At 39.8% G+C, this 20,219-nt stretch overlaps 1 protein-coding gene across 2 annotated transcripts in view; it reads right to left on the bottom strand.

Moving 5' to 3' along the window:
* LOC146468756 (sorting nexin-14-like) overlaps positions 1-20,219 on the bottom strand; it is a 28,766-nt gene that overhangs the window by 1,477 nt on the left and 7,070 nt on the right. The window contains exons 11-37 of one of the 2 annotated variants that reach the window (XM_085124170.1): positions 19,460-19,535; positions 18,958-19,002; positions 18,221-18,304; positions 17,590-17,704; positions 16,796-16,863; positions 14,272-14,359; positions 13,916-13,973; positions 12,743-12,809; positions 12,314-12,375; positions 11,812-11,897; positions 10,804-10,853; positions 10,581-10,688; positions 9,860-9,905; positions 6,940-6,961; positions 6,278-6,330; positions 5,452-5,567; positions 5,260-5,371; positions 4,716-4,756; positions 4,043-4,122; positions 3,400-3,430; positions 3,210-3,241; positions 3,015-3,040; positions 1,718-1,768; positions 1,048-1,141; positions 899-969; positions 773-803; positions 112-268 (exon numbers count right to left, since the gene is read on the bottom strand). In XM_085124170.1, the coding sequence (XP_084980296.1) occupies positions 112-268; positions 773-803; positions 899-969; positions 1,048-1,141; positions 1,718-1,768; positions 3,015-3,040; positions 3,210-3,241; positions 3,400-3,430; positions 4,043-4,122; positions 4,716-4,756; positions 5,260-5,371; positions 5,452-5,567; positions 6,278-6,330; positions 6,940-6,961; positions 9,860-9,905; positions 10,581-10,688; positions 10,804-10,853; positions 11,812-11,897; positions 12,314-12,375; positions 12,743-12,809; positions 13,916-13,973; positions 14,272-14,359; positions 16,796-16,863; positions 17,590-17,704; positions 18,221-18,304; positions 18,958-19,002; positions 19,460-19,535 (1,870 nt within the window). Of the gene's footprint in view, positions 1-111; positions 269-772; positions 804-898; positions 970-1,047; positions 1,142-1,717; positions 1,775-3,014; positions 3,041-3,209; positions 3,242-3,399; positions 3,431-4,042; positions 4,123-4,715; positions 4,757-5,259; positions 5,372-5,451; positions 5,568-6,277; positions 6,331-6,939; positions 6,962-9,859; positions 9,906-10,580; positions 10,689-10,803; positions 10,854-11,811; positions 11,898-12,313; positions 12,376-12,742; positions 12,810-13,915; positions 13,974-14,271; positions 14,360-16,795; positions 16,864-17,589; positions 17,705-18,220; positions 18,305-18,957; positions 19,003-19,459; positions 19,536-20,219 lie in introns of both variants that reach the window. The other variant, XM_085124169.1, reaches the window with a different exon arrangement.

Here is a 20,219-nt window from a genome sequence, read left to right on the forward strand (position 1 = left end):
CAAAATAATAAAAATAAACACAGATGAATCAACAGCCGTGGAAAATCGACCATTAAAAAATTATAAAAAGTAGATGCAGCAGAGTGTGGGGTGGGTGAGTAATATACCGACCTGTTTATTTAATTTGGGATGCTGTAGAAGTTCAAATAATAGCGTGATTCCTGCCTTGTGTGCCTCTGCCCCCATCACTCGCACAGCTATGTCCGGTATGAAATCTTGCATCTCTCTCAGTGTCTGCTCACGTCTCTCTAACTTTTGAGTATCAGTTCTGCAGCAAATATAAAAAACATTTCTCAGTTAGTCTAGGCGCAAGTCATTCTACGATCACAAAGACTGATGTGATACCTGTGTCATAACATTTTCCACCAAAAAAGAGACAAAATTTGACTCAGTGGGAGGGTGCGTGAGTACGTGTTTTCTACATACTGAAGGGTATTTCTGGGAAGGAGCAATGAGTTCTCGTGGTTTTGCACCAAAAAAAGAGACAACATTTGACTCAGTGGGAGTGGTTAGCAGGTCGCATTTCTGATCTTTCGTCGGCAGGTTGGGCCTAGTATATGTCCCTGATGGCTGTTATTGCGAGAAGACACTTTGTTCCACATGGCCTTTTTTTGTCAAGGTCTAATAACTAAGTGTAGTAAATGAGCTCATGCGGACCATCAGAGAACCCCTGCAAATGACCAAAGTAACCTTGCCATGCACTATATAGAATCCCGTCCACTGGGGAGTTGTTTCTTCATTTGAACAAAAAAAAAAAGGTTTAAGACTTTACCTCGGAGGATCTTGATCGAAGAAGATTGCATCTAAGGAAGGAAACAGATAGCCGTTACCAAAACGTTTCAACTCCAAAGAAACAATCGACAAAAACTGTCTTCCTGTTCTTGTTCGAGACACTTACCTCTTAGAAGATGAATTATCATGACAAGTCGATGTTCATTCGTTATTAAATCCACTTTATGAGCTAAATATCTGAAACATAAATAAGCCAAGTATAAAGGCACCATAGGTCAAAGCAAAATCTAAAGTAAACTTTGAAGAGATCCGTACCTGTCAGCGTAGACATCCAAGGTCTGCTGAAAAGCGACTTTTCCACACACTAATAAGCTGTACAGGTAGGAAGGCAACTTAAACAGACGCTGAGCTACAATAAAACAAAACAAAACTAGGCGTCACTTCCAGGTTTGACAGGTACTTTAGGCACAAAAAAATTTGACATTCTGTTTCTAGGCAGTAATCAGTCGAGAGAGCTCTGATTAAGCAGAACTGCAAAATAAACTGTGGGATTAACCTTAAGGACGGTGCCTCCTAATACAGAAGTATTTTTGCACAGTTTATGACTATGCGGGAAAAACAGATCTTAGTATGGGCTACTGGAATCCTGAAAAAAAATTGGGGATAGCGGGGCAACTTTGAGAGATAACTAAGCAACAATTATTCTAAGAAGCAGTAAAATTCAAAGCGTATGGCGTTCCTTTTAGAAACTGATGCTTTATTATCTCTGAAAAGTGCATGGTTACCCCCGGTTTTTCTTTTTAGATACCAAGAGCACTTGCTAAGTTCTGCTTTCGCCGCATGGTTTTAAGCCGCGCGAAAATATCCTGTATTAGTAGGCACTACCCACAGAAAACCCGAGTACCTCGAGATGCGCAGAACGTATGCGCAGTAACAAAACTAGGCACTGTCCTTAATAAACATTCATAAGAGAAAAGTTACCAACCAAGAAAGAGAATGTAGTCCGTCACGCCGCTCACTTCCAACAGGGGCTTTCCTGATGCTGGGAATAGAACAATATGAAAGCCATTATAATAGTCAGTAACGGTCACTCCAGGAAGTAACGAAATAAACATCAGCTACTTTATTAAAATTGCTTATACGTTACTACTTTTATATTAAACAGGAAATTCCGGTATAAAGGGGCCTGGCTTGGCCATTCCCACCTTCAGTTGTCAATCAACCATCAGAGCGTAAACAACTGACAAACAACATGCATTATATGCGTATTTTTCTACGGCCATTAATAACTGATAAAACTGGTTTAGTTTTCGGAATAAACCCTGTTAACCGAATAAGAAACCGATGTCTCGTATTGCTGTGATGATATTATGCAATTTTCAGGCGTACGTTTTCAGAGGACGCTTAAAGCAACAACTTGCTACCACTGAACGGAAATCCACAACCACACAGGTATGAAAGAAAGGAAAGGTTTGTCTTTTATGGCGGAACGTCTTGTTTAACGCGAGAAAGGGATACTAAATAAATTTAAAACACTAGGCCCACGTAACAGGTTTCAGTAGGATCCTGTATATAAAAAAAAGTAACAAAAAAATATATAATATTTGAGTCTCGACATTTATTCGCCTTTGCTTTGGTTTTGCTTTAATATGCTCTGTAATTGGTTGGCAAAACACGCTCCTCTGCTCAACCAATGAGAAGCAAAAGTAAAAGCATTCGTAACTTACTCGCACGCGTTTTCCCGCGCTTGACGCCGGTTATGTGTGTTTGCCTTCGAATTCTGATTGGTTCATTGCGCTGTTTACGTCTGTTGTGATCGGCCAGAGTAATTACTTTGGTTTTGGTTTAACGACAGTCAATTGAAAACCACTCTAAACTAGTATCAAACAATTTATAATTGTAATAAGTCAAAAAGGAGGTACTAAAATGCAACATATAAAAACCTACTTAAAAAATTTTGATAGTTCAAAAACCACACTTGAAAGTCAACAGGTCTGAAATGCTTCTAATGTCATCGGGAAAATTGTTAGACTCGTCGACGGCATGGTATAGGGAGCATTTTCTGGCCTCAATATAAACGAAATGATGGTTTGCAAAATATTGTTCTTGAAACTTCAGTCATAAGTATGATTAACTCTAAAATACGTTAGAAAATAAAATTGTGAAAGTCCCCCCCCCCCCACCCAGGTTCAACTGGAACTACACAAGGAATGAAACGAGACCAGATTTCTCACACTCTACTGAGATCGACATTTCTCGGAAGCAGCAAAAGAATACCCTACCTTCTGCTTTTAAACGTGTGTTCGTCCTAAAAACAATAAGAAATCAAAGAATGAAAGAGTTAAACAAGAAAACAAGTCAGGTTTCTGTCAGTTTGTATGAGAGCGTTGTTCTGACGGTAATGATCAAATATTTTCTTTGTGTGTGAGTGGGGTTTTTTTTATGAGCTAAACGTTTGAAATAACCCTGGTACTCACGAGCTTTTTCTTCTTATGGGATAAAGTCCCTCCTGAGAAAAGAAAAATCGCATACAATGTTAATTCGGAACTGAATTATAACATTTCTGTTAATTTACAAAAGAATTAGCACGAGAGATGGTGACGGTTGAAGGCCGGGGCACAAGCGTTACATTATAACTAAGTCGAAGAAATGAAGACGACATCTTACCTCACTTCGTTGTGATTGTTCTAAAAGGCCTCTGCAAAAAAAAAAAAAAAAGAAAAGAAAGAAGAGAAAAATAATTCAACTCACCACTCAGAAGGTCAGTATGGAACACCAAAACCTGTCATGATTTGCGTTAAGCAAGCTTTCACGCGCTTGGCCGCACAGCTGCCGCCTTTATTAAACATCAGGGACGACTACAGTGGAACCTCTCGTAAATGGACACCCTCGAGACGCGGAAAAGGTGTCCGTAACTGGAGCTGGCCGCTTACGAAAATGGTTCTCGTAAGCGGCCACTAGAGGTGTAAGGCGTGATAATGGCGCTACATGTAATTAAAATGCACTGTAAAATCATTGTGACGAACAGCGATGTGAGGTTGATTGATTAAAATAAGATTCAGAGGCTAATGGGATTTCCTTTCGGTTCTCGGCTCATGGTAGCTTAGAAACAAAGGAAAAGTCTAAATCGTAACCCTTGAAAGTGTCCGCGGCCGCTTACGGGAATGTCTAGATACAGAGTTTGTATAGGAGTTCAAACGGGTTTTTGTGAAGGCGGTCACAAGTAGAGCTGTCCGCTTACGTGATGTTTCCTTTGCTCACGACGCTAGTTTCTAAACAGCTGAATTTTAATCACACATAAAATACTTACCTTGGCAGTGGTTTCCGTTTTGTTGGTTCTACTGTAGAGGACAAAAACGCTTGAAGAAAGGGATCAAGGTTCTGTCCTTTCTGGAATAAAAAAAGTACAATTTTTAAAACAAATACGTTATGTGAGTATGTCACCAGAGCGTCCCAAGAGGACATTGGCGAAATACTACAACATAATATATAATATAACAATAGAGTTGATGTTCGCGGGCGTAAATATGTTTTTGGCCCGACTCAGGCCCATTTTAGCTGTTTAATCTTGCGGAATATCCCCTGATTTTAGCCACCTACTGCCTCGTCGGCTAAGTATCAGGCGATATTCCGAGCGATTTCGCCGGCTAATTGTTAAATGGTTCGCTATAATTATCCTATATTCAACAATCGAGAGTGGAATAATTCTTTTACTGGACACAACCAAGATGTATTGCTGGATCTTGCTGATTCCAATTTCAAAGGAAGACCAAAAGTTAATTTAATGGCCGCTATTTCTCGGGAGTGGTATAATGGCCGACATCTTATGGCCGCTAAGCCAATAACAACTCCTGATTTGCATTATCCAATGACCCAGTTTTTAATAGTATAATAGATTCACTACAATGTAGCCATATTCCCACCGAGTAATACACTTTACACTTGATCACATGACCAAGGAAATGTATGCACACTTCACTGACCTCCTTCTTGAGTATCGTTGTCATAGACTTAAATTTTTTCCCTGTGACAGTGACAAAAATAAGCAGTTACGTAATATATCAAACACGAGCAAGGCTGGTTTCAATCGATTGAAAAACACCGAGAAGTGGGATGAAAAACGAGGCGAAGCCGAGTTTTTTTTTAACCAACTTCAGGGTGTTTGGAAATGGGACAAAACACCATTTCGGGTGTTTGATATACCTTCTCAAACCATTCATTTAATAATTCTTGGAGGAATCCAAAGCAAAAGTTTACCTTAATTATGATAACTAAGACCATATTTCCTAACCTCCTTCACGTGAGTGATAGCCTTTGTTTTCTCTTCATGAAATCATGATTAGTCCAGCCAAAAAACTGTGAAATAACTCGCCCACCAATAGTGAGTCATTTCGCCCTCGATTGGTTAAAATTGTAAATGACCCAGCGCTGTGGAAAGCCATGTTGGGGACTGTCGGGCATGTGAAGGGGTCAAGTATAAATACTAGGACGGATGCGCTAGAATGAAGACAAATTTAAAAATCTTACCAGCTTTGTCGCCCACTTTTTCAGGACCAAACATGTTGCTGAATTCTTTGTCAGGTGAAAAGAAGTTGAAGAGCAGTGCGCTTCCTTTAAGTAGAGGGTTGGAACACAAATACTACGGAAAAATAGAAACATCGTCATGGTACTGTTCCGTTACCACTGTGTGATATGCGAATTAGAGACTGCAAAGTTTACCTGTAAATATTTCTCAAATTTTACTCGGCAGTCCTCAAAGTAAATGGATGTGCTCTTCTGTGAAATGGATTTTGTAGAGTTTCGCTTGGGTGGAAGAAGTGAGTCATCGATCTCACCTACAAAAAGACAGCAACATACTAGCTGTGGTTACAATAGATCCTAAATACAAGTAAAGGAGTAATTTTATTTTCTTGCTTTATCGTACCACGACTTTTCCACATGAGGTGGCAGCTAGCTAGCTTGATTGGTATGTTGATTGACTTTCCGCCGAAGAGTTAATTAAGCCCTAGCTATGCACCTGTCAAAATTAAACCCCAGGGTCGGGGCCTGAGTGGGCAACCCCTTGGAAATTGACCTGAAGGTCTCTCACCCGGTACGGATTGAGTAGGAATTTTGGCTTTAGTCTATGCCTCCAGGGTTGGAAAATTGACAAAGTAGAGAGAAACAGGTACTCCATTCCTTAATTTTCCCGGGGGTCGGGAATTAGACTCTGACTTCCCTGAAAATGTCACATTCCCCTTGGCCTGCCCCCCCCCCCCACCCCCCCAAATCCCTAATCTTCTGACTCCATCAGCCCACGCTGTAGTTCCCAGACCTCATCGCGTTGATCGAGCGAGCCGAGTTTCATGTCTGAGAGTTGGGACTGAACTCGATAGCGACCGCGCACTAAAAACGGCTGGGGACGAGGCACTTAACTGTGTGTCTTGGCTGTTAGTTTTTAAGGGTTCTTTTTCATATCCCTGTTTGCTTTGACCAATCCGACAACATTGCTTAAGTTTTTCTGAGTTTTGCAACAGTCACATAGTTACAACAGAAAACATCCTACCGCCATGAAATTCTTTTAACTTGCTCTGAAGAACAAAGAACTCTTTATACCTCCTGAAAAAAATAAAATAAAATAAAATAAAAACAGTTTTCCGAAGATCCTATGAGAACGTTTATCGCAAAGACTGTGGAAATTTTTACTGACAGAGCAGAATGGAGTGCTTGCACTTTTCTCTGCAGTTTATCTTAAAGTAATTGAAATTGTACGATTAATCAAGAACAGGCACGCTGCGTTGTCAACGTGGTTTACCTTCAGTTATTGAAATGATGTAGTTCTTGTGTTTGCCGAGATATGTGATCAGTTTACGAAACCCGTGTAGCATGATTCGGCCAATCAGAGCAACTATGACGTTCCGTCGGCCAATCAGGAGCAACACCATGATTTGCATGGTTCGTGCCAAAAGCGCGCACGACCGGTTCTTGGTTTGCTAAAAACCTAAAGCCTACAAACCCTGTTATTCAGTCGACCTGCTTTAGTCACTAAAGATACAAAGTACTAGTTCCCACATGGTAGAACGGAACGATAAACTTTCCAGATCAAGGGGTTCTTCAAGTCAAAATGTTTACCTTCGTCTTTTCAGTTCGTAAAAGAAATACGCCTGCGCTTTTTCAAGGCGGACGACAAAATGGTTAAACGTTAGTTCTCAGTACTGATAACTTTACCGTGCAACATCCCATCTTGTGGCTGCGAGAAAAAAAAACAGAGATATTTTAATATCTTGCACAGTTAAAACTGTGCAGCTTCACTATCGACTTCTTCTTTTAACATAAAATACAGCTAAAATAATTAAGCGACTACAGTTGATGTCCGCATTATGATGTCACTGTTATGACTTTTGCTAATCCTCTTCGCTTTTCCTTTCCTACTTAAATTTTGTAATCCCAGTGAGGTTTACATAACAGTATCCTCTTTTTTGCAAGAGAAACAACAGACTGAAAGGTTGCAGTAAATGACGCGCATCGTAAAAATGCCTATACCCAGTAAGGATTCCAGATTCTGATATTCGAAAACAAGAATTCATTAACAAGAATTTGTGTTACTGAGACAAGGAGCAGTTTGTATTAAGTAACCGCGCTTTGTACCGCGACAAGATATCAACAGAAATATAGACAAGATATTCCGGCGTGGCAGAATAGCGCTGACCGCTTGTAACGCGAAGACCTCGAGTTCAACTCTTCCTTTATAACCATTGATGGGATCATTGTAAAAGATGTGTCGGATTCAAATCCTTGGCCACGCTAAGTTAACAGCCAATGGACCCGCGGTTTGTGATATTTCTTTCTGCAAGTTACGTTGTCTCTAATTAGCACTGAAAAGCTAAATACTGCGATACTTAAATTAAGTGATTTATGATGTTTGACCATATGTCTCTCTTCGCCTGAAACTTTATCGTGTATAAATAAACGTTATGATAATTATTAATATTGATACTGTCGCCTTTCTGCCGGCCGATCTTTGCATTCACTTTACAAAAAGTTCATCAAATGTTTTTCTTTTGAATTTTCGGGCTTTTTGGTACCGTCTGACAAAAAACTGTCTTATTCTACTCAAGTTACTGCTACTTATCCATCGACTTTAAATAATTTCGCACTTAGCGGCCGGGTCGATGTTTTTCCCCGCTTTGCGCAATACGAAGACTTTATTAACTATGTAGGACTATCAAAAACTAACAGCAAATATTAAACAGAGCTGATATGGACGTTCATAAAATATAAAAATGAAGCGGTCACCACTGACATGATATGAACCGTAAACACGTAGAACAAACAATCTAGGAAATAACTGTGATATGAAATGATGGAGTACGAAGAACTACGCGAACGACTTCACACATTGAGCCAGCAGTTAGGTTTTATAGAGGGCAGTCTTACGAGGAGAGAATCACGACTCCATGAGTCAATCGAAAGAACCGAATCAGTTCAGGAATCAGCGACCAGCTTGGCTCATAAGTTCGAGGAAATAGCGCGGGACTTGGTACAAGCTGAACAAGGGGTCAAAGAACTGGCGCCGGCGAAACAAACGGATAAAAAATGTTCCTTGAAGAGCAAAATTAAGATATGAAATCAAACTCGAGAACGCTTGTATCAGATACTTGGAGAATCAGTAAAGTATTTGCGTTGACGCCAGAGTGGAAAATGCCATCTCCCATGAAAATCTTCTACCTGGAGGAAAAAATATATATTTTTAGATCCAAAATTAACTGTCATCAGTATTGGCGAAAATTCCCGCATTCAAGAACAGAATACAAAGACCGTTGTGGTTGAAAAGCGCTGGGAGACTTGGACAATTCGGAAGCATTTGTGTTGACGCCAAACTGGAATAAAAAACAGAGGATTCCAATCTGAAAGAATGTATGAATTAACCTCTGGTATTGCCGGCGCGTCTTACATGACAGTGAAACCACTCGCCTTTGAGATTTGAACATTTTACGACGACGTTCTATGGTCTATAAGAGTATAGACCATAGACTAGCAACAATCAAAGATTGGTTAAGTGCGTTGGATCTGTCTTTTTGGTTTATAATTAATGGCTTTAATAATACAGAAAAATATTACAAGTATTACAAATATTAATATAGGAATGGCTAATTAAAATCTTCCACATTGCTTTCTATATTTTAGATATTTTAAATCTAATGTAGTTGTCAAATACTAGTAAGGCATAGGAGTCAGATAAAAATCACTGGTAATATGTCAAAAAGCTTTGCTAGATTTCGATCTGTCTTATCGCTAATGAAATTATAGGATTTTTTATTGTGTTGAATAAACCAGAAATTCATTAGCGAAAGTGGAGTTTAGGGAAGGGGGTATCGATAATTATCATGTCTGAAACTTTGTTGTTATGTGATGCAATAAACCAATGTCGCAAAATTCAATAAGCTTTAATAACTCAAAGTCTTGTGTAGTAGATTACTAACTTGATAAGTTGGGGTGTTGCAGCAAAATTCAACCCAAACACAACACTAAACATCCTTGCAATGGTCTACATTCATCTTATCAATGCTCAGTGGCCGAAGGGAATATATTAGTCGAGTGTCTCAAAATTGTGCGCAGAGAGAAGTTGAATCTCCTTTGAAAAGAAGCTGAGATCGGACACATCAGAACTCTGCAGCATATCTTTCCTAGAAAACACACCACTATCAAACACCACACAGCTTTCTGACGTTCTGATAAGTACCTTCAATCATAGTTGCTGGCGATTGTTCGAATAAACTAACACAACTTCATTTACTTGGGGAAAACAGCGAAAAAATGTCGAAGAAATCTGGAGGCACACGGAATTCGAGCACGCGCATGGGATACAAGCTCTGAGCCTGCAATCTTTTCTCCGCTCAGATGAGTGCATGCGCTCATACCACCAAGCCAACGGAAGTTAACAACGGAAGTATGATCAAACAGGCAGTTGTAATGTCCATATCACTATGGCTACCAATTATTACATGAGATTGAGGTCATCTGTGCCAGCCAGTCCAAGATGGCGTCCAAACTTTGAACTCATACTTCTAAAGTTTGTGTACGACAGTAGTACCGCCCCACCTCACCCCCCGCTACTACGCGCTTACACTGTCTTATCATATGTTACCTTCCGTCAGATCCGTTCTTTCCACTGATATTATAAAGATGCATTTCTGTACAAGAGAGAAAGTAAGTTGCGTTACGAGTGATTCTCCTTAACCCGTGAAAAAGATTTACTAGAGTATCGTAAAACCGAAACCCAAAATAATTACTCTGACCAATCACAGCAGACGGAAAGAGCGCAATTAACCAATCAGAACTCGAAGGAAACACGTGACCGGTGCCAAGCGCAGGAAAATGCGTGGGAGAAAGTCACAATTAGTTTTGATTTTGTTTTTTATTGTTAAGAAAGCGACGTGGCAGCAAAGGCTAGGCCTCCAACCAACGACCTTCAGATTTTACGTCCAACGTGATAGCTACTACACAACCGCGCCTTGACTGAGCAGCCCACAGCCAAACAAAAGAAGAATTGCGAAATTTCTTCAGACACTCAATTAAAATCTGACCAAGTTAATAAACTATTCCAAAATCTATTTCACGGGTTTCGTGAACTTCCTCTTTTTACGTTGTTACAACAAATTCTCGCTGTCGTCACCAGCAATGAAGAGTTCCAAACTTTATTAAATGTGGCAAACAAGCAGCAAGAAAAGTTCTAAAAGAGTGCAGACTTACTCCAACCTTACTTTAAATATGGCAAACACGAGCAGCGTAGAAAAATTGCAGGAGTGTGCAGGCTTGTCATGGCTCGGCAACTTGAACGATTGTTTTGAAGCTCGACAATACTGAACCTGTTTCGTTTCCATGATCACGTGCGGAATGGTTATCTTCCACATGCTGAGATCACGTGATTCTTCTTCCTCCAATTCCTCTTCCCCTTCGCTTTCTATATCATAATCCTTGAAAAAGATAAAAAAAAAACGGTTACTTCCATAAAACGTCAACATACAAGGGATTGATGTCTGTAAAATACACACTGCATATTTACATGTAGAAACATCATGTTTTATTTACCGGAGGTGTATCTGGAATGTCGAACGGGTCTTCCTCGTACGGTGAATCATCTGTTGAGAGAAAAACGTTTACAAACTTCTCAGGCATTAAGATGTGGTACTCCGAGAGGGAGTTTGCGAAAGTAAAATAGAATGGTTTGAAAGGAGTTCGTTCATGATGATGATGATGATGATGATGATGATGATCTTCAATAGAGCCGTGTGTTTACCTAAATCCATAACATCACTATAAAATTTTTCGAGCAAAATTAACTACTTACAAAATTATGTTAAAACTACAAAAACTATATATTTTACAATTCATTTCATTAAACGCGGCAAAAATTATACACGTGTTTTAAAAGAACTAGGGGTGGGCTGCGTCTTAGCGTAAGCTGTTCCAGAATGCTGCCTCAGCATTAGGTCTAGGAACTCAAATAATGGCCCGAGACTTGTACGAACGGAGCATTATGGATTCTGAGCTTCTACTGAAATTTATTGGGTATTTCGCAAACTACCTTTCGGCATTGTCGCTTACGCTTTTACACTTGTTTTGGACAGCCTTTGTATAAACAGCTGTATATAGGTGCATGTTTTGTTTGTGTGGCTCTCTAAAGGATAACAGTGGCTATGACTATGAGTATGATAACTATGAGTATGAGGGGCGCGGATGGCACAGTGGCCACCAATGTGTCCCGGGTTCGATTCCCGGAGTTGAAGTTACATGTAAGTTGAATTGGCATGTTGTTGGTTAACTGTAGAGTGCGTCCCTGCTCCGAGTTGTCCAATTTCCATCCCTCCACAAAAACCAATACTTCCAAATTCCAATCCGACCTGAAAGGCACGGACATCTTTCAACGAGCTCCTAAAGCTATTTGGTATTCCGCAGGTAAACACATTACATTTACATTTTCAACAATTAATACAATTTGCTGGTGGGTAGCCGGAGTGCGTAGCGAGTTGTTGGTGGTAATTCTGGGTGTAAAGGCTCGGAGCGCCATGTTTTAATGTTTGCATAATCGTTTCAAACCTTTGTTTGGATTCATCACTTTATCTTTGAGTTTTCCCGCCAACCTCGAGAACTCCGCTAAAGGATCAAATTTTTTTTTTGAAACCCTGCGAAGAAATTAATGGTATTATAACATCAGAAAATATCAAAACCCAACGAGAAACTATACTTCAATTACAATTTAGAGCGGTTTTCGATTGAGTGTCGAAAGTAATTACGTTTTTGCTTTGGTTATGCATCACCACGCTCTGTGATTAGATGATAAAACTCGCGCCAACGTTGGCAACCAATAAGATGTAAAACCAAAACAATTGTGCCTCGCTCGCACGTGTTTTCACGTGCTTGGCGCCGGTTACACGTATTTGCTTTGTATTTTGATTGGTTTATTGCGCTCTTTGAACCTGTTGTGATTGGCCAAAGTAATGACTTGGTTTTGGTTTTACGATACTCAACTGAAAACCGCTCTAAGTGATAGCTTATTTGCAAATAATGTTATTTTCATTTGGAATCTAATAAATTTTACCTTGAAGTTGGTTTGTACAAAGTTTTTACAGGCAATCGACTTCCACACAACAGAGAAAAATACTGCAAGGTAGAAACAGTTGCATTTCAACTAATAAATGACAGACAATCGCAGTTACGTACGCAACTGAAACAGTTGCAAAAAGGATTCGAACCCATGACCTCTACCAACTGAGCTATTAAGCCTGTTTTTCTTTGATCTACCCAGTTAACAAAATTTAACGATGGGGTAGTTGAGCCAAAGGCAACATGGAGAAGAACGAAATGGTATCGACTAATAAAGTTTTTCCTACTGAAGATCCAGTAGCTCAACTTTAAGGAATAATTTTTCAAGGCTATAACTGTTGTGGTGAATGGTTTTGGAGAGTACAAAAAATATCGCCTAAGTACCACATGTTTTGTACTTTGGCGACACAAAAGGAATACTTACATCATCACTCTGGTAAAACAGGGGAAGAAATGTTGTCTCCAGAAGATTGTACGCATATTCATAAGCTCTGCGATATAAATTATAACAACTGAATTTTAAATATATTTGACTGTAGTTTGTTGGAGCTTAACTAACGCCTTTAATTAGTTACCACACAGCCGTGGAAGTCGGAAGCAAAGTGCTACAAATCAATACTTTCCACAAGAGTTCACTTTTGTAATTCAGTAATTCGATTAGAAACCTTTTAGCAGTACATCAACTCAAAATAACTTCGACGCTAATTCAGGGGGGTAAATTCAATAAAATCTTTTCAGTTGTAGTTCAGTGTGGTAGTTTACGTGCAGACACAAAAAGAAACTCAAGGAAGAATTGAAAAGCAAGTATAATAATCCTCGTTGAAGACTTCCAAAAAGGTTCACTGGACTCGTTTTCTGCATAAATAACAGGGGTACGGATTGTTAGCTACAAGAGCAAACGTTTTATTAATAGTAATAGATACTTTATTCAATTACGTATATACATGTATAGTTATAAAAGCTACAATAATGTACAAAAACGTGAAACACTTTACCGGTAAGAAAAACGAAAATGCATATGGTACATTCGGTATAGGAAAAAAATCATAACAAAAAAGATATATAAAAAATATGGGATCTGAATAAAATCTTATTAAAATTCTGATGGCTATCTTAAAGAGTTTACCCAGCGGCTTCACGCTTGGAAAACATACTAATTACTGAATCATACATACATTGGAAAGAGAATAAATAACCAGTTGCATCTTGAACAGGATTGAAGACAGAATAAAGGTTTCAATTTTATTGCGACCACAAAGTATCGCCACATCTTTGGAAACAAAAGTGATAACTTCGGGTGGAAATTGTTAGGAGGGTCGGCTCTTTTTGCGAGGTATTTGATAAGGGGATTAGTTTTTAAAGAAACTGTGGTGCTGCGTTGGTAGGAGAGCGGGGGGGGGGGGACGAATACTTGGTTTAATCAACTGAGTTGAAAACTTTAAGGTAATCTGGCCACCGTAAAGTGATTCAAGAGCTTTTCTATTGGAGGAAGCATTTTTACTTTTCATGACTCTCCAAGACTCATCTCCAAGAAAGAGGAACTGACAATGTTCCTGTTTCCTTTTTTTTATCAATAGCTCTGTCTTGATAAACTCACCTAGACAGTAATGTTGCCATCTTCAATCTTTCCATCTTGTCTACAGGACTATTTATACCTGAAACGGATACTAAATGATATAAGTAATCATAATTGGTAATGGTAAATTTACGGTAAGTAGTGGTTTGGCATCATCCCGCGACTAGAGCCTCTCTTGACCCCTCTATTAAAGAAGAAGCTTTCATTTCTCGTGGAGGTAAGCAGGCTCTGCTTGCAGGGTGGTTTGACATCACATATCAGTTTTGACCAGACAAATCCTGTACTACGTGTGACCCCATTTCCAACTTGGTGTGCTTTACAACAAGGGCCTACTAACAATAAAACATGCATGAAAACCCCGTCCTTGGAACACTTACAAGCTTTCAGTCCATCAACGATTTCTATGTCAAAGTTTATTCTGTCAACTGCACCAGTGTCAAAATACGAACGGAAGATTTCCTTTGCCTGTTGGAGAAAAGTGAAGCATACAAAATACAGAATAAATACAAAGTACAACGAGTTGAAGCAGTCTACATGTAGCCGCACTGGCTTAGTGGCACCGTACAATTTTCTTCAGTTCTTATTTGTGTAAAAGATGATAGATAATCAGTTATAAGGAAGCTCTCAGGTTAAGATAAGTCATGTATATAATATCGAATACCCCAAACACGGGAAATTTCTAAAACCTCTGTCACTTTCCTTGATATCAACCATTCAATCAAGGGCGACGGTCTCTAAGATAAGATAAGAAACTTTATTAACGTGTCAATGCCTTATAGCCTGGGAAAATCCCATACTAATTTGGAAACACAAAATAGAAAGTACTAAAAAAAAGATCGAGTGATAATCAGGCATGATAATGCTATCGATTTGATGATGAAAATTACGGGTAGAATCATATTTAAGCGTGACAACGTTTCGGTGTCCTCATGACACCATCATCATGATGGTGTCATGAGGACACCGTAATTTTCATGATCAAGAGATAATGCCTAAAAAAATTGATATAAAAATGATAAGATTACATAATCATGATGAGCAGAGGGAACAGCCCTTGCAGCCATCACCTGTCAGTAAACTTACATCATATTTACATATCTTGTTTTTTCTATTATCTGGAGATAATTTTCCCCACGACTTAGGCCCAAAATAACGCAAAGAATGTTTACCGTATGTTACTCTTTACCAGTGTGCACAACAAACCTACAGATTCACACAGTTATTTACTATATCCATCTTCTCCCCGTCGCACGTGAAAAACGCCATCCCATATTCTCAATTTCTTAAGCTGTGATGTTTATGCAATGGTGATTCTGATTTTTTCAAACAAATCTGAGGAAATGTGCCAATTGTTCAAAACACGTGGCTATCCACTTCTTAAGGCGCGAAATATGAGTGACGAGCACACAAGTCGACTTCGTAAGGCGCGAAAGGAGTGACAAGCATACAAGTCGACTTCGTAAGGCGCGAGACACGAGCGACGAGCACAATAACTGATTATTTCTAAGTTGACTTCGTAAGGCGCAAAACACAAGCGACGAGCACACAAGTCGACTTCGTAAGGCGCGAAAGGAGTAACGAGCACACAAGTCGACTTCGTAAGGCGCGAGACAAGAGCGACGAGCACACAAGTCGACTTCGTAAGGCGCGAGACAAGAGCGACGAGCACACAAGTCGACTTCGTAAGGCGCGAGACAAGAGCGACGAGCACACAAGTCGACTTCGTAAGGCGCGAAAGGAGTAACGAGCACACAAGTCGACTTCGTAAGGCGCGAGACAAGAGCGACGAGCACACAAGTCGACTTCGTAAGGCGCGAAAGGAGTGACAAGCATACAAGTCGACTTCGTAAGGCGCGAGACACGAGCGACGAGCACAATAACTGATTATTTCTAAGTTGACTTCGTAAGGCGCAAAACACAAGCGACGAGCACACAAGTCGACTTCGTAAGGCGCGAAAGGAGTAACGAGCACACAAGTCGACTTCGTAAGGCGCGAGACAAGAGCGACGAGCACACAAGTCGACTTCGTAAGGCGCGAGACAAGAGCGACGAGCACACAAGTCGACTTCGTAAGGCGCGAGACAAGAGCGACGAGCACACAAGTCGACTTCGTAAGGCGCGAAAGGAGTAACGAGCACACAAGTCGACTTCGTAAGGCGCGAGACAAGAGCGACGAGCACACAAGTCGACTTCGTAAGGCGCGAAAGGAGTGACAAGCATACAAGTCGACTTCGTAAGGCGCGAGACACGAGCGACGAGCACAATAACTGATTATTTCTAAGTTGACTTCGTAAGGCGCAAAACACAAGCGACGAGCACACAAGTCGACTTCGTAAGGCGCGAAAGGAGTGACGAGCACACAAGTCGACTTCGTAAAGCGCGAAAGGAGTGATGAGCACACAAGTCGACTTCGTAAGGCGCAAAACACAAGCGACGAGCACACAAGTCGACTTCCTAATTAAGGCGCAAAACATGATCATGACCGACAAGCAACAGAGTCGTTTTCCGCCGGACTGGACTCTACGAAATGGACCTTTTAGGAAAGTCTACTTTGAGATGCGAATGGCGTAAATTAGTCAAACAGGGTGCAGATTTGATTCTTGTTTGTAACGTGAATAGACCAATTTCGATACATTAAAATTCAAGCTTGGCTACGAGGCTAAGGGAATAAAACAAAAGAAATTAATAACTGAATTCATCTCTGAGCCTCATTGTAATTTCTGTTGTTTTATTCTGCTAAGCCCTGTAGCTAAGCTAGAATTTTAATATATCGAAATTGGTCGATTGCGTTCTACGACACTGAAAAACGACATTCAAATTACGGTAGACCTTAGAGTCTGGGGAAATTTTCCTATAATCTCTCTTTATTCAATTGATATACGCATATAAGGTTTACTTCACCTCTTTAATGAGTTCTTCTTCTTCCTCCTCTGTAACGTCAGTAGCAAAAATTCGCTTGTTAAAGTCCTCTGTGATGAAGAGTAACAACAAAATGACATTTAACGTACGTTCACCAAACAAACGCTTTACGAAAACTCGCAACAGTACTATAAAGCAAAACGAATTTAAAATGGTGGTCTGCAAAATGCTGCCCGTTTTTGAAAAATACGCGTTTTGTGGATCCAAGAGATGCATCAGATTTAATCTTCCTATAATCAAGCATTTTGATTAATATGAAGATCTTGGAAGAGTATCAGTTTTGCTAAACACTACACGTTTGAAGCCTGGTGAATTTGGAAACTGACGTCTGATAAACAAGCCTGCGAGTGCAGACGTCTTTACCGGTTTTTCTTTCATCCGCCGCCATAAAAGTCGCAAACTACCCGGCTCTGCACCCGCAGGTTACCGATAAATGAGTGTTTTCATTTTTTCTTGACTAATGAAAACTAAATCTCAACTAAACCTTGTTAATTGTTTCATATTTGAAATTATATTTATTTAGGGTCTTAACTAAGCTGGCTTTTGTTATGCAGTATAGATCTGTAATTGCATTTATCATTCTTGCTAACGTAGCAGCACATCTTGTAATATCGACGTGTTTTCGTCGCCTGACCACCTGTGCCATATAAGCCCCCTGACTTCGGCATCTCGTTGCAATCTCTAGTCTGTGCTATAATGACAACAAATATTTCGCGATTTCAGAAAAGGAGATGCAAGACGATTTTTTTCCTCACGAAGTTGCTTTTCTGACATACCAACTGTGAGGCAAAACTGGAGAATGTTTAGTGCGCCTTCACTTTTCATAAACTGCATAAAAGGAAACAGTGCAGCTTGTGTATGAAGAATGTCCGCTATAGACAAATGAAGAGCCTGTGAAAAACAAACATAAAAAACAAACGTTAATTACACCACTTTATTTTATAGCGTTTTTCAATTGTGTCGAAAGTAATTCGGGTTTGTGTTGGTTTTGCTTAATGTTAGGTGACAACTGGACGATTTTTTTTCAAGGCGCTGTTACCTTAAGTAATTTTCCTCGCAGCTTGTCTTGCAATTTTGTTGTGAAACAAGTTGCACGAATCGTTACCTAGTGTAAGATGTCATGAAATGAACATGTCTTGCATTTTTTCGGGTTTTTTTTGTTTGTTTGTTTGTTTGTTTATTTATTTACTATTTTTTTTGTCGTTGCCTTAATCGTTGCGACACATATTCATTTCTGGACATACTACACAAAGCAATGTCTCGTGAAATTTATGTCGCAACGGTACAACGAAATTGTAAGACAAGTTGCAAGACAAATTGCCTATTGTAGCAGCGCCTTAATAACAGGAGTTACGTTTTCAACCGTGTAACTACTTAAGACAATAAACTAAAGCTGGAACAACTCACCGAGTTTATAAGTGGAGCTCTTGGTTTAGCAAATTTTGCCAGTAAAGGAACTTTAGGACTTGGTGGCTCTTGAGAGGCAACCATCTAAGACAAAAGATTAAGAAGCCATCACTCTACACCTTAGGTGGTTCTTGCAAAATTCCTGTAACTTAAAATACTGCTTAACATTTCAGTAGCACTATTTGCCAAGCAAGCTAAGGTTAAATTCAAATAGCATGGCCCCACCCATCCTCGAAGACCCAGGGGCAGTCAGTCGGGGGCGACGAAATGGCACGACGAAAGTTTTCAAGAACGGACGAAGGGGCTCCTTGCTCGTTCTCAAAATAATTCGTCGCGGGGCTTCCCGCACCCAACCCCTGACTGATTGCCCCTGGGTCTCCTAGGATGAGTCTCACAACTCCACCCCCCACCCCCCCCCCCCCCCCATCCCTTTCATGAACACCCAACCTATAAAACCTTCAAAGAGAACTCAATGTCAAAATCGGCAATAATAGACCATTTCCGAGTTGCTTTGATCCTCATTATGAAAGCGAGGCTAAGTGCAAAGTTTTTGTTATGAAAAATGGTTTTCATTCATATGCAAACAAAACTAATTTTCATATGAAAAGTTTTGCACTTAGCCTCGCTTTCATAGTGAGGTTCACAGCAATTAATCCGTCCAAGCGTTCTCGACAGCGACTACAGAAGACTTCAAACCGTCTTCATGTCATTTTTTGATAGAATTTTTTTATACTTACTGGTTCTTTGTCTAACAAAAGCAGAAGAAGGTTGTTGACAAAATCCTTGGGGAAAATAAAATAAAACCACATATTAGTTACGTAATACGTAATTCATATCCATCATCACACAAAACGGCAACTTTATTATTAAAGTGTACATGACACAAATTTTATTTCTCGGTTTTTAGGAGTTTGATGCGTGTACAAAACGATTTTAAGAATAAAACTTGTCTATCGATTTTTTCGGAGGCAAAATACCCAGTTTTTCCTTCAAACAGTGTCACCGGGACTGGGGCCTAATTTACCACATAATGACGTCACTCTACTTGACATTGTTCCCGGGAGCGCTGTGTTTTGGTTGCAAATCACTTCAAGTGTTCGCATTTAGTTGCATTATTCAAATATATTTCACTTATATCAAATATGTTTTCATATCTTTCAATAGTTTCAGCGAACAAGAAGAAGAGAAAAGTAAGTCGTTGTGGGTTGTAATTGTTAAGAACTGATGTTGTCAACTTACAGGATCGGAAAGTTTGTCAGATGCTGTTAAGAAGACTGTACTGGCCAACAGTTCTCGTAACAAAGATAAAAGACTCCTGAAATTAAAGAAATTTCAACAAATCAGATTACTGTAACATACATTGGAACCCTACATGGATAAAACTTTTACACAGGGTAGGCTGGGAGCGAGAACTGAGAATCGATGGGATCAATTATTTTGGGAAGACTTGTTCAGATCTTAAAAAGCTGTATACTAACTATCAAATAGAAGAAAGATCCTCGTAGTTAGTACGCAACTTAAGCAGTTGCGAAAAGAAAGCCCGGAAAAGCTTCAGGCTTGAACGGGATTCGAACCCATGACCTCTGTGATGCCGCTGCAGTGCTCTACCAACTGAGCTATCAAGCTAACTGGGAGCTGGTCATATATATGTTTCATATACTGTATTTACATTCGTTAATACTGCACTCAGTCTACCAATCCTAGCCTGCGAGCAAGCTCTCTTTTAGGTCAGCCCCAGTCCTCTCACGCCTGACCTAAACGAGAGCTTGCTTGCAGGCTATATACTGATCCCCAAAAATTTACATCTTCGTGAAACAAAACTGGCAAAATTGAACAACCCGTAATCATCATGTCAAGTCATCTCATGACACAGGGATGCAACCAACGAATTTCATTGTCTGAAAGATATAATTATCATCGCGAACATGTGAGGTTATTGCTTACAATTTTAAAGGCCGCTGCACAGTTCAAAAGAGCCTGCTGGGTTTATCAACTAATC

The sequence above is a fragment of the Pavona decussata genome, unplaced genomic scaffold (assembly GCF_977016875.1).
Source record: "Pavona decussata unplaced genomic scaffold, jaPavDecu1.1 SCAFFOLD_129, whole genome shotgun sequence".
In the NCBI taxonomy this organism is placed as follows: Eukaryota; Metazoa; Cnidaria; class Anthozoa; order Scleractinia; family Agariciidae; genus Pavona; species Pavona decussata.